We start from the raw sequence: 13,825 nt of genomic DNA, 5'->3' as shown, positions 1-13,825 counted from the left end.
CCATGGGGTTTTGATCAACTAGGTGGGGTTGGGGTTTTTTTCCTCCTCTTATAATATATGAAAACTTACCACTTTTCATCATAAGCTGTATCACTTTGGGAAAAAAGAAGTTAAATTTTGCATATCATGTCTCACTAAATTCATAAAGAGCTAAAAAAATGTTATCTCATGTTAAACAGCAGCAATCTCAAGTCAACTATAGGTCTTTTCATGATAATCAGCTAATGGTATGAATGGTAATTTTCATTTCATCCTTTCAGAAAATCTTTATGGAGACATGTTTTGCCAAATGTATGCCAAAAGTAATGCCTTCGTGTTGCTATCAATGTATTTAGGATCAAGAAAATTATTACAGATGCACTTTTTATGGGTAGATATCACTAACAGTATCTTTTAAACATTATAAAATATTTATGATGATTCAACTAAAATCTTTCTACCTTTTTGAAATATTTATATCAAAAGAGAAATGTTAGCTTTAAAAAGTGTTTGGATAATCAAATGCGCTTTTAGAAAATGCTAAAAGTTGGGGTGTTAAAGTTTTGGATGTCTCAGGGCTGAATCCCTACACCCTGTAAATGTGAGTGGGTGCACTTAATTTCTGTTCCTGTCATCTCAGCCAAGGCACTAATCACACAGTGTTCACCGTTTCTGCTCAAATGCTCAGTGTGAGGTTTTATGGAGACAGGGAGCGTTTTTTTGTTGTTAATACATGCGCTTGATTGAGGTCAGGCCATATCCTCAAGCCTAGAAGTGGATCAAGAATACATCACTTGCTTACAGCTTGCCGAGATAAATTTCTGTTGCCTTCCATACATCCTCCTTCCTGGTTCACACAGTTTTGGAAATCAAGCATGAATATCTCTGATAAAACATTGTAGCTATACTAATGTAAAAAATAAGCTCGCAGTGGCCCTTAACTTGCAAATAGCATCACACATTCCAGGCATCAGTGACACTCTCACACTCCTAGCTGTTTCCTTAACCGGTGTACAGCGTTAATTCCTCCCACCTTGGTTATCTTTGATGAGTACAACTGATCGGCTCCATTCAGCATTACATTTCTGATTAACATTTCAAGCGATGGGGAGGGAGAGGCATACATGCAAAGACAGATACTCACATGGACACATCCATCGGCAGCCACAAGTTTCTTCAATCTTAACAGCAGGAAGATTGCTGTGACACACTGGTTTTGGCATCCTCTCACAGTTAATGTGGTGACTCTCCAGAACTGTGTAATCTCCTGGAAAGCATGTCACGGTGTGGCACTGGTCTGCTAATGTCCATTTGTCACCAGGCTAGATAGGGAGACATGGATATTTAACAACTGAAAAGAACATGGGCAGAGGGGAGAAAAACACAGAACTTGGCTGCTGCCGCACTCCTACAGCTAGCAAGTAAAGTGACACTGACAGCAGTTCTACTCAAGTTAGCCATGGATGGTTAAATAATAGAATGCAGTGCACTAAGGATTTCATAAGGATGAGAAAGTTTAAATTAGCAACACTGTAAGAAATAGACTCTGAAATTCCAAGCAAAAGATAATAGTCTAGAATAGGAGATGTTTTGTTACAGCAGAATGAAGTATTTGGTACTCCATCTATTGTTAGCTTAGCCATCCTACAGCATGGATGGATAGCATAGTCAATAAAGAACTCCCTTTAGCTTTTCTTCAAATGTCAAAGCCTTTAGTTTTCATAAGCCATAAAATTATTTTAGAAAGAGCTCTGAGCACAGATGGTCATGGCACAGCAGGAATTAACAATATTTGTCCCAAGCTAGAAAGGTATGGAATACTCTAGTTATTTTATCCACAACTCCAGAACTTTAAAACAGTTCCTCCCTTCCCAAAGGGAAATTGTTCCTTTACCAGACTAATGTTATTAGATATACATAGTGGTTTTGTAAAATTAAAAATAAAATGTAAAATATATTCTCATCTTTTAAAGGACAGTATAAATTTTAAGGCACCACGATTACATGCTACTAAATGACAGAGAAATAGATGTGGTCACAATCTGGAATACCTTGAGATTCATATCTTCAAAAAGCTGAGTTCTCTGGCCCCAGTCCCGTGGAGCTCTAAAGTCCATAAATAGGCTCAACGAATTTCAAAACAGAGTGTTCATCCCAGAGGCCTGCATTCCCAAGAATCTCTCCAAATGTGGGAAACAGCCCTTTCCAGACCCATCTCTACAGAGGTGAGCCCAGAAGCAATAGTAAGAAGTGAGACAGTGGGTCTATGAACTGGATAACATTTCTTGATGTTCACAAGCAGAAACATGTGGGGGAGAAAAGATGATTGCTATTGGGCAAGGTTATCTCCTATCCTCTCCTTTTCAGCTTACCCATCATTCCCATGAAAGAAAAGAGTAAAGTGGCAAAATATCTAGGTAACCACAGCATAATTCACAGACTATTCTTGGCACTAGTGTGCAAACCAAGAATAGTGATGTGAAAGTATTGCTCTGTATCTCTGAGCTACATGGTACCATCAAGTCTAAAACAGAACTGCCATAAAAATTTACATATTAAATACAAGTTAATTTACTGGACCTGCTTTGTATGTTTCAGGACTGTGAGAAGGGAACTTGTCCTGAAAGTGGCTTAATACTTTTCAGGCTTGTGAGCCTAAAGGAAGCTGTGAAAAAGTAATGCGAGGAGCTTTAAGTATGGAAAAAATATTTAGATAGGAAAAAATGAAATGGTTTTTAATTATAGTTGTCTCGCCTACAACTCACTGAAAGTGGAGCACCTGGAAGGGTACATATACAGCTGTGCAAGTCTGGCAAAGGACCCTCTGGCTTCCATACATATTTAATTGTTTTTATTTCACTCCTTAACAGGACATATATTGGAAAACATCTAAGAGCTGGACAAGAAAAGCAAAGCACAGCACATTAAAACAAAAATATCAGTTGAAGGATCCAAACAAAGCCAAGAATCCTGGTGCAGAGGAAAACGCAGGGACTCTGAAGAGAAAGAAAGCCTAAATCCCAACTGATATGAAATCGTAGGAGTAAGCATAGGACAGAAAGGAAAGCAAAAGCAGAGAAGTCTAAATTGTGAAGGATAAGTCTGCTGAAACCGATGAGCCTGCCAGCACACCGGAGGAAGCCTCAGACTTCCTCTCTGAGGGAGCTCTGAACCTACGGACCTGGACTTGCACACTCTTTCTCTTACTGTGCATCTGCAGGACAGAGCACCACGTACCTCAATCAGGTTCATCAGCTGGCACCTTTTAATTTAGTCAGGGGTTTGTTTGTTTGTTCTTCTCTAAACTAAGTGCTGAACAATACTAGAAAAGTCATGTTACAGAAACTGTTAGTTTAGGAATGTCATTTTTACTGCCATATGTAGACCAGAAGTGCACAAGATCACTATACAGATCACTTCATCATGAAGTGCTACCATTATAAGAGAAGTACCTACATTTCTATTATCACCTTTATGCCTGTTTAAAAGCATCAAAACAAGGCTACTGATGAGAATGAACTACATTAAAAAAATTAGTCTATCATAATCATTCACACATTCTGTCAGCTGGCAAGTTCAAATATTGAGAGTGGTTCTTTACACAGCCTATATTTAGCACTATTTGAACTCCTTGCCACTGGATATGATGAATACTAAAAACTTACATGGATTCAAAGAATGACCAAACTAATTCATGGAGGAGAAAATTATTGAGCACTATCAAACACAAAAAGGCACCACTTGCAGCTCAGGGTGTCCCTGAGTCACAAATTGTTCAAGGCTACTACAGTTCAGGGAATTTTCATATATATTTACTTATATTCTTCCCTGACTTCTATTTTTGGCCACATAATACAGGGGGTTGGATGGATTTTTGGCCTGACCTAGCACATTTGATCTTCCATCCTTCTGCTACTAACAGTGACCTTAGCCATGAATCTTCCTTCGACAACCATTTCCAGGGTAGAGGTAATAACAAAAAAAAAATGTAACAAATTGTATCATTTACTATACTGATAGGATTTAGGCTGAGATTTTTGATCCTGAGAACTCCGATTTCCTTGCAAACTGCAAGAGGTCAGTTCTCACAATTTCCAGGTGCATGACAGACATCCCGCCTGGGGAACTGAGCCTCCTGCAGTAACTCCCCTAGTAACGCCTGAAATATTATGGATCAGATGTAATTGTTTTCTGCATTAGGAAGGAACCTTGATTCTTCATCCCTGTGGACTATGCTGGAAGAGGGTAACAGGCCAACGATGGCACGTTACTGCCTGTGAGGCAGCAGAGGAGTTCAGAGTGTGGGTGCTGAACACCAGAGGCAGAGGCACTTCCACGGTGTCCTGTAGGCACCACAGGATGTTCAACAGCCTGCTCCAAAAGGCAATGGCTACCATGTTGGCAGTGTCTTCTAAAACCCATTTTTTCTGGCTGACAGAAGACATAACGCAAAATCCCCCTAAAGGCTACCATTTGAAAGTGTCGTTCATTTTTATACAGACGAGAGCCTGGCCTCTTTTCTTCCAAAAGCATTTTAGCCAGAACGGAAATTGTGCTTTAAGTTTATCACCAAAAAAATGAAACCTGACCTGTCTAAAATTCAAGTTTAGGTTTCCCAGCACTTATCTACATGTACCTGTGTCTGTTTCTAGGGGCTCAGAGGCCTGTACACATGCAATTCAAATGAACAACAAGAATCTGATTATTTTTTGTTTTTAAATAAGTTTTTCAAGTTTAGTTTTTGTTTGTTGTTTTTTTCTTAATTAGGGTATCAGCCTCAAAGCCACCAGATTATACTTTGTGTCTGATCTAGCTAAAGCCTTTCTGTGCTTTGACCAGCTGACCGAGGCCAACCATGTAAGGCGGCTTTGATATATTTCCTGAGTCTAGACAATTCATAAGCATTTCTTTATTAGCCACATCCTTCCTTACAGTGTCGTGGTCATGTCTTCACAAGGGAAAAATCAACGGAGTATTTTTAATGTACCGGAAATTCAAGATAAATCCTAGGGTAGAACTCATAACCAACCCCTACAAGAAAACGTGTAACAAGCTTATGCTATTTTTAAACGCATGAAGTATCACACACACTCAAAAACTTTGGCATTTCATCTGAGATGAAGAAATTGAACCATTTAAAACACCTACATCATTCCTTTCTTAGAGTGCATCACTTCTGAGAGCTCAGACAGGTTTACTAACATTTCTGAGCATTTACTCAGTATTAATAAAAGCTTTTCTGCAAACAAACACTAAGAACTTTGATTTCATTACTTAACAGTTGGTTTTCCCTAGAGAGATGACTATCATACAATAATTATCTTCCAATAAAATTTTCATAGGGACAACGTACTTGTATTTTTAGAAGGAGAGGGTCTGGAAAATGACATTGCCTCCCCCTATACATACACCTTTATTTTGGCCATGTCTAGCTTTCCCAGAACTTTTTTCACCAGGAGATGGAAATACATTTTTCTCTGTCAGGGAAGACACACACTGTCACAAGTTTTGGCTATGTACTGCCTTCAATAGTATTCAACACACTGCAAGATCAGGTGTTGTTAGTTGCCTTTGTGTGCAAAGTTATCCCATCAGTTCAAAAGCCAACATTTTCCTCCTCCGAAATAATTCTTAATACTTAATATTGTCCAACACTTTTTGTTTCAGATAATCTATGAAGGTATTCATGGTCCTACATGAACTTTGTAACTTGAAAGCCAGATGGATGACCCAGGCAATACACTTACTTTCTTTTTGTTTCCATCCTCATCTATACATTCTCTGACAGGGTCTGAAAGAGAAACAGACATCTTTTAATCATCTCACTCCCTTATCCAGCCTTTTAAGTCGTGGTCACCAAAATACAGATTGCTTACCTAAAAATGTGACTTAGGCTGTAACAAGTTTTTTTTGTGTTAGAATGTGAGAATCCCTACCTGAAGACTGCAGGCATTTGTCCAAAGTGTACAAAAGTAAGTCAAAGAATGCATAAACTTTGTTACTGCTAGCATTACCTGACTTCTGCAATGACATTGGTCCCAAAATACCCTGTGAGGAACAGGTGGGCTGTAATTCTACAGCACTCCTTGTACTGACATACAGCTCTGCCCAGATGGTACTTAAAAGAAGATCATGGCTTTAGCTCTGAGGCAGGGCCCAGCCTTAGTTCTGAATCTTGGGACGAATTGAGAATATTTCTAGTAATAAGCAGGTAATGAGAATTTACACACCCATGCACACACACATTTATTAAACACAGGAAGATAAATACAGCGAGTAGCCCCAAGACAAGTTTTGTGAACAACTAGCAGAAGTATGAAAATAGCTGCAATAAGAACACTCAAATTCAGTTTCATTACATTCAGGCATTGCTGTGATGGGCAGTTTTTTATACAACCAGTTAGATGGTCACAAGGCACCCACTGAGTTGCAGTTTCCGTGTTTATGTGCTCTCATAACACACCTAAAGACATATGGAAAGTAATTTCATCTAAGTACTATGGTATGACAATGTGATAAGCACATGTCTAGGAAATTAAAACACTGACTAGCAAACTCTTTATATAACACTATACTATGCTAGCATATATACGCTACATGCTCTGTCTTTTCCAGGACAAGTAATGTATTTTGAAAGCATTTAGGAAATCTTTTAAACCTTTTTAATAGTATTATTTTTGGTACTCTTCCATACATAAAGTAAGACTCCCTCCGTACGAGAAATCCAACTGTATGAGTCTGGAGGGGAAAATTATACTTTACAGATTGTAAAAAACTTAAATAAAACAGAACAAACAAACAAAAAAGAAGATCCCATAGCAAAGTCTTTACCATCAACAAAAGGGAGAACTAAATTTTTCAGATTTAGGTGTCTACTATAAGATACCTACCATTTAAATTTTTGAGCATACACTTTGTGCTGTTGGATTAGCTGGATGTACATTTCATAAAAATACAAAGCTTTCCCTTCTAGTACCAATAGGTTATAGCACAGATTGCAATAAGAAAATAGTTACTGGTTTCAAATTCCTGCTCCCCATCCTATATCAATGTAATTTAGGGCAAGAAAATCACATATTTTACAGTGTGAGGAGAGGAAATGCATCCTTAAAAGCTTATTTTAAAAGAAAAGAAAGAAAATGGCAGCTGTTTAAATCTAGAAAATGGCAGCTGTTTGATGCTCTGGAGAGATTTTAAAATGCCAGAAGTGATCCCAGTAGAGACTGATCGGATATCTCTAAGCTGGACTGTGCACACTCTGCAACTTCCTCATTCTTAGTGGTACTTGGCTCTGCAAAAAAGTCCACTTATTTTAATGGAGATGTAACTAAGCCCTAGTAAAACTGGTAAAAACCTGTGCAATGACTAACACAATGAGACAGTGGTTTGTGGAGAGGACACGTAGATGCTATTGTAATAGAAATAACAACAACAATATGAGTAATAAATATCTATATACACACAGACCAAGGAGACAAAAGAAGTAAAATACTGGCCAGAGTTGAAGCAGGTTTCCTTAGATGGGGGGGCATTGCTATCTACAAATAAATGACTGTTTAAAATATTTTACACTTTTTTTCCCCAGTATCTGTTTTCCTGGAAAAGTTAATTCTTTCTTGTTCTTTTTTTTTTTCTTAGACTTTTTGGCTGAATTCTTTGTAGACATACACATAATGATGCTTAGGTATGTGCAGAAAAATATGTAATTTGAAATCTTTACTCACAACTAACATAACATTTCTGAAGTATGCCCCCATTCATTCATGACAGCTTGAGCTTTCCTGGTGTCCTTCAGTTAATGACCGGTCCTGATTATTAGTAAGATGATAGCTTGGAAGTTCAGGCCTAAGCAGTTTTAAAAATCTTGCTGAAAGTTGGTTGATTGATTAGAATAGCAGTTGGCTACATGCTGAAAGGGCTCAGATTTTGTTTTACACCTAAGTGATGGTGGTGGTCCAGGTTACCATTTGTGATGATTGTCGGTGAAACACTAACAAAGGAACTTTGGGCTGACTTCTCAAGTCAAGAAAAATTATTCTGGTTTTGGCATTTCAATTGTTGGGTTTTGCTCCAGTTATGAGGCTACAACTTACCCATGCACACTTTTTTGATAAATTCACTATTCAATGTGATCATAGTGGATAAGTCTTCAAAATTCTGAAGCTTCATGATTCTGTTAAGAGCTGATGACCCAGTCAAAGTCCTTAGTTGCTCCTCATCATATATGTTCCCAACTCCAATTGGAAACAGGGATACCCCTAGCAAAAGAGAAGAAAAGGTTTTAAATGGGCAAGGCACAGGATAAGGAGGTCTTTGCTGTTGTATTTTTTTCATTTGCTTCTTAAAAAAAATAACTGGGAAAAGTTTTTTTCCAACAGTTAATTTTCATGTATTACTTGCACCACTCCCACAGAAGCTACAGGCAACTAAGGGCAGAAATGGTGATGCTCTAATCAGTGTTAGCTAAGATGAACTCTATTAGTCCCAAGCATAATAAGATCATGCATGGTCAACAAAACGCAGCTGCAGACTTAATGACAACATCTTTGTATTTTTTTAAAATGTAAAAAAATGTCAATATGTTGTTTTCTTTCTTCAGTTACATGGCAATTGGATTATTTTCAAGCCATTTAATTAAAAAATAATGGTTGTAATTTAGTCCATGCCTTATTCAATAGCTCCCAAAGCAATCTACAAAGGAAGTCACTGTTCCTCAGCTGAACACCTGAGGAAGCTGAGGTACAGAGACTAGAGACAAAAAACTTGAAAAAAAAAAATCGTGCAGCACATATTGATACCAAAAGCATATTCCTGTATAGGTCAGTGCAAAATCTGATCAAATCCTCTCTCTATTTATTATTATTACAGTGAACCTTTCAAGATTCACTGTACTGCAACAGTATTGAATTTATAATATTAGATCACATTTGTATCATCTCTCTCTATCCACACTACCTTAGAAAATGAAATGCCACTAACTTGTGAAGCCTATGGAAGCTGTTCAGCTTAAATTGCAGGTTGGTCCTGAATTTACCAGTAATTCAAAGGCATCTTCATCAGGCACGTTTTGTTCAGGCCTGTTTCTTACCAGAACATTACGCACAGTAAGTCCTGAACTTATATGAACACACCAGTGCCTTAATTTTTCATCCTTTGTTCTAGTGCATTACTTAAAAAGCAACTCTGCTTAAAAATAATGTCAGCAAAACAAGATTTACTGTTCATTCTTGCAGAAAGTGCAGCAGCCTCCACAGTGTCTTCTGATCTCCCCGACACGATGACTATCGCGATCTTTGATGCGCTGGGTCTCCCCCCATGGGATTCCGACATTGCATTCTGAACTACAAAATCAATGGCTTTTCCTAAGAAGAAATGAAGACATAAATGAGAGATATGATAGAAATCTCATAGGAGGCTATAAAACTAAATCTTACTTTGTATTAGTAGGTTATACAGTACTGGAAAATACTTATTCTTAAAGGACTTTTAACATCTGCTTTATTGCTGCTACATGAAAGATCTCAGCTATTAAGAACTTACCAGTATTATTAATACATCCCAACACAGGAGGGCCCTCCTTAGCTCTCCAGTCTCTGAAGTAATGGGAATTTTACTACCTTTCCTTAGCCACGAGGATAAAGTTATGCTCCTCACTTTAGTAGTTACCTTTTCCGGAAGAATTGCGTTACACAAAAGGAAAGAAGATATTGTAGAAGAATAGGCACCTATTTCCCAATTGCAGAACAACAGTGACATCCAGTGGCTATCTGATCTACAACTTCACACCATCCTGAAATATACACACAAGTTGCTCAGCTCCCAGAAAAGATCTAGTCCTTCCCTAATTTAGTCAGCTTGTCCTACGGGTGTGAAAAGCATATCTTGCCTCCCTACCACCAGCAAACTCTGAAATCTAGACTCAGACTAACCCATAATATAACTGGGCAATCCATATTAAAAAACTGAAACAAAACAAAACAAAAAAAACAGCAAACAAAACCCACCAAACCCCACAAAAGACACAAAGAAATTCTACCTTAGCTACCAAATCACAAAACTGGCTTAAATGGGTAGCTGCTGCCCCTTCATATAACATCTGTGAACACTCAGGCAAATTTTTGTTCAAAATCATGACCTCAGCAAGAGAGTACTTTGCTAGTGCTTGTGTTTAGATATGTATTTGCACAAATATTTATACTGGGAATGACGATATGCAGCTTTCTTAAAAGCTCCTTTGGGCTTGGAAGTTATCAGGTCAGGAAGTAGGAATGATACCGTGTGACTGATGTGACATTCAGGGCAAACAGTGAATGGTGGATAATAAATACCTGAAAGACTAGTTCCTGTGAGTAATCTGCAAAAACTGTGGAGCAGGAATATGTCTGCCTGAGGAATTCACTGAACAATTTTAAACAACAAGCACATTTGTAAAATACTGGAAGTCAGATTGTAGATAATTTACCAGCGCACCCCACCAGAATACCTTAGCACACATGAACACTTTGCACTTTATGTCTTCTTTCATCATGTCACCCACCCCTTTTCACTGGCAGAAGCAAGGACACTTTTCCCAAGCTGCTGCAAGGACTGACAACCTCTAGGAAGCTCACTCAGTACATTGACTATTGATAACATGTCAACAGCAACTGGATATTCTACAAGGCCTTAATCAGGCTTGCAGGAAGAACTTATCCCCTGGAGGAATCTAGCCTAGAGTACATATTTGGAAAAAGCCTAAATATCTCCTTTTCCACAGTACTGGCTTGGAGGTGATGTTCCCTTCTCAAATACCATTGCTTTTCCCATGCTTTCCTGTTGTCTCATACACCTTACAGTCCCTGACTGACAGCCTCGTATCCCCTTCCCACCTTATCCAGCCACATCTTCTTCCCCTTTAGCCCCTTATCATTATGTCCTCCCCAGAGCCCCAGCCTCAACTTTATGTGTCATCTCTCCACACAGATGCCCACAACTAAAGAGAAGAGCTGGGACCCACCAGGAACTGCTGCGAGGCCCTGTCAGACCTACCGCAGGAACAGGATCCACACCAGCTTCTCCTCCTATAAGCTTCCATCTAACACGTGCCATTATCTCCACTAACAATCTCCTGTCTAGAGAGGGTCACATATTTTTCCAAGCAGTAATTCTCAAATAGAAAGATGCATGCTTGTTTAAGTTAAAATGCTTTTTGGAAATGTCAATTACAATCAGGAGAAAAAAAAGAAGAAAAAAAAAAGAGAAAAATCAACAGAAAGCTTCCAACAGTATTTAAGAACAAGATGGGATGTTTCTCTTTGTTTCTTGCTACGTAATGATTATCTTTTTTATTTAGTTCTTCCAACTGTGTAGATTCATTCTGTTCTTATAATTTGATTTTCATTCCCACTTTAATTCTGAATTATATTTTATATACAAAATGAAAACACTTTGGAGTCTCTGTTCAGTGAAAATCTCAAAGTTTTCAGTGTTTTTTCTACTTGTAACAAAATATATTTTAAAACATCATTATTAGTTGGATGATAGCGATTCCATTTCACAAACTATTATTTCGGACCAGAAAAAATAATTAACCTCAGGTATTAACTCTCCTATACAGCTGTCTCACAATCATTGCTACAAATGGTTTTGTTTTCCAGTAGTTACTCTGTATGTCTGTAGAGATAGATGTTAGATGCAGAATAGCATGTTAGCTATAAATAACTAAGGGATAAACAAAATACAGAAAATTAATATGACTATATTCCAATCCTTGAGATCACTCCAGGATGGTCACTGTGCCAGAAAATTGACTCATTTCCCCTTTGTCCTATAAATAATTACTAAAAAAGTATTTCAAGTTTCAACTTTCAAATATTTTAGGTTAAACTTTGCACAGTAAAAATCACAAATGATTTTTCATTCATTTGTGAAAAGTACTTGGAATTTCTGTGTTTGTCTTTCTTTAATGACCCTTTGACTTTTGTGTGGTTGGTGTGGTCAGCAGCTGCTCCAGCTCCATTTTTCTTTCTCCCATTAATTCTGAAAATTTTCAGAAACTTCCATACATATATGTAAACTGGAAAATCCATTATTTTTATAATTTCTAATAAAGAAATCAAGTTCCATTGTAATAGAACCAGGGACTATTTCAAAGTCCCCAAAAAACAATTACTCAATTTAATGCATGGAAAATTTGTTGTAGTGTACTAAAAACTCTTTGGATTTCTCCCCTTATTTTGAAGCCAGCTCTAGAGAAGAGCGCCAGGCGTCTGAAGATATGATCAAATGAACACTTTCATCCTCCTAGAGGGATTCAGAAAGTCACCATCCCAATCTGGAAGCTGTCACTTCTCAGGTGTTTGTATCTACATCTCACCAGGGAGGGTAATAACAAACTCCTCAGAGACCATAATAAAAAATATTGACTACTAACAAACTAACCAACTGAACCTTTTCTTACTACTACACTGCAACATAACAGTAATCTGCCATTTTCATACCAATAAAGGAAATTCAGAATGTTTACATTGAAATAAATATCATCAAGCACAAGGCTATATTAAGACTGAAAAAAGAGTGCACAGCATCTTGGATGTAATTAAACCAGCTTTGAAATGGCCAGGTCTGAGCCACACCAGCTTCAGCCATTATGAGACCACCTTGGATCTCGTATACCCCTTCAGTGCCTGACATCTGGGCCACTGCTGCTGCTGGCACCACTACAGCTTGCCCTGACATATCCACGTATATTGCAAATGCATCTCTGGCTGTGTTAGTGCTGTAGCAAGCTGATGGAAGAAGGAAGGGTCCGCTCCTGCAGGTGCGCTGACTGGGCATGCCCTCCCAGTCCTCTGCAGTCAGCACTGCTGCCCACCTGGCCATGCAGCTAGCTGCCTCGGGAAACTCACCATATCTGAAAAATAACCATTCTAAAAAAAAAAAAAAAAAAAAAAGCAGCATCATTTTCAGCCATTCTGGCCCTTCACTCAGCTTGCTGAAGGCCCAATGCAGATCCCTTCCCAAAGAAGGAAGGCAGTGCAAGTGTGCAGCAGTGAGCTGTCAGGGGGCCAGGGACAGGCCCTTCTGCAACAACCAGCTCTTTAATCTGTTTAGTTGTAATGAACCACACCATCAGCTATTCATTTCAGTGATGGACCCTAGAGAAAATTCAAATGCTAATAGAAAATACCCTAAATCCTGCTCCATAAAAAAACAGAAGAATTTTTTTTCTTTAAAGAAAATCTGACAGTGGCCAAAACATTTGCTAGCATTGACAAGGGGCATCATATAAACCCCAGTGAAGTGAATGAGACATTTGCTATGGGCTTTAAGGGTTACATGTTTATGAAGGATTTTCTCTGTGTTTGTGCATGTGACCCTAAGCCTGGACTAGCAGCCAACATGTTACCACATACTGAACATCGGGGTAAATTATGTTAGTCTCATGTATTATTGTTACAAATGGTTTCTGTTTCTCACATATACAATGTGCTATCAAAAAAAAAAAAAAAAAAAAAAAAGGCAACAAATGGGTTTTGGAAGCAGAATGACTTCTATACTCACATGTATTTTAGGCATTAGACATACAACCCATGAGAAATCAAGATGGAAGTCTCAAAGCCAAAAGCTTTCATCACATACAAGAGAACAACGGAGCTGAGAGCAGCATGACACACAATAAAAAAATCTGTTCCCAAAGGCAGTGGACATGGTGGGGAATGCATGTCTGGTCATCTGTGCCTGACTACCTGCCCCCTTTTGCCCTGTGGCATCCTAACACATCACAACTATGCCTGTCCTGACAGGCATAATGTCCACAATTAATTTCACACATGCACGCACACATCCTCCCTTCCCAAATTTGACC

At 38.3% G+C, this 13,825-nt stretch overlaps 1 protein-coding gene across 3 annotated transcripts in view; it reads right to left on the bottom strand.

The window, feature by feature from the left end:
- Positions 1-13,825, bottom strand: part of VWF (von Willebrand factor) — a 175,323-nt gene that overhangs the window by 48,862 nt on the left and 112,636 nt on the right. For all 3 annotated transcript variants that reach the window (XM_087766218.1, XM_087766219.1, XM_009475359.2), the window contains 4 exons: positions 9,198-9,341; positions 8,073-8,237; positions 5,727-5,770; positions 1,124-1,301 (listed from right to left, as the gene is read on the bottom strand). In XM_087766218.1, the coding sequence (XP_087622344.1) occupies positions 1,124-1,301; positions 5,727-5,770; positions 8,073-8,237; positions 9,198-9,341 (531 nt within the window). The remainder of the gene's footprint in view (positions 1-1,123; positions 1,302-5,726; positions 5,771-8,072; positions 8,238-9,197; positions 9,342-13,825) is intronic.

This window comes from Nipponia nippon, unplaced genomic scaffold (genome assembly GCF_047370975.1).
Source record: "Nipponia nippon isolate SJK-2023a ecotype South Korea unplaced genomic scaffold, ASM4737097v1 scaffold_3, whole genome shotgun sequence".
Classification (NCBI taxonomy): domain Eukaryota; kingdom Metazoa; phylum Chordata; class Aves; order Pelecaniformes; family Threskiornithidae; genus Nipponia; species Nipponia nippon.
Note: the sequence above shows the minus strand (reverse complement) of the source record. Positions and strands in the feature narration are given on the sequence as shown.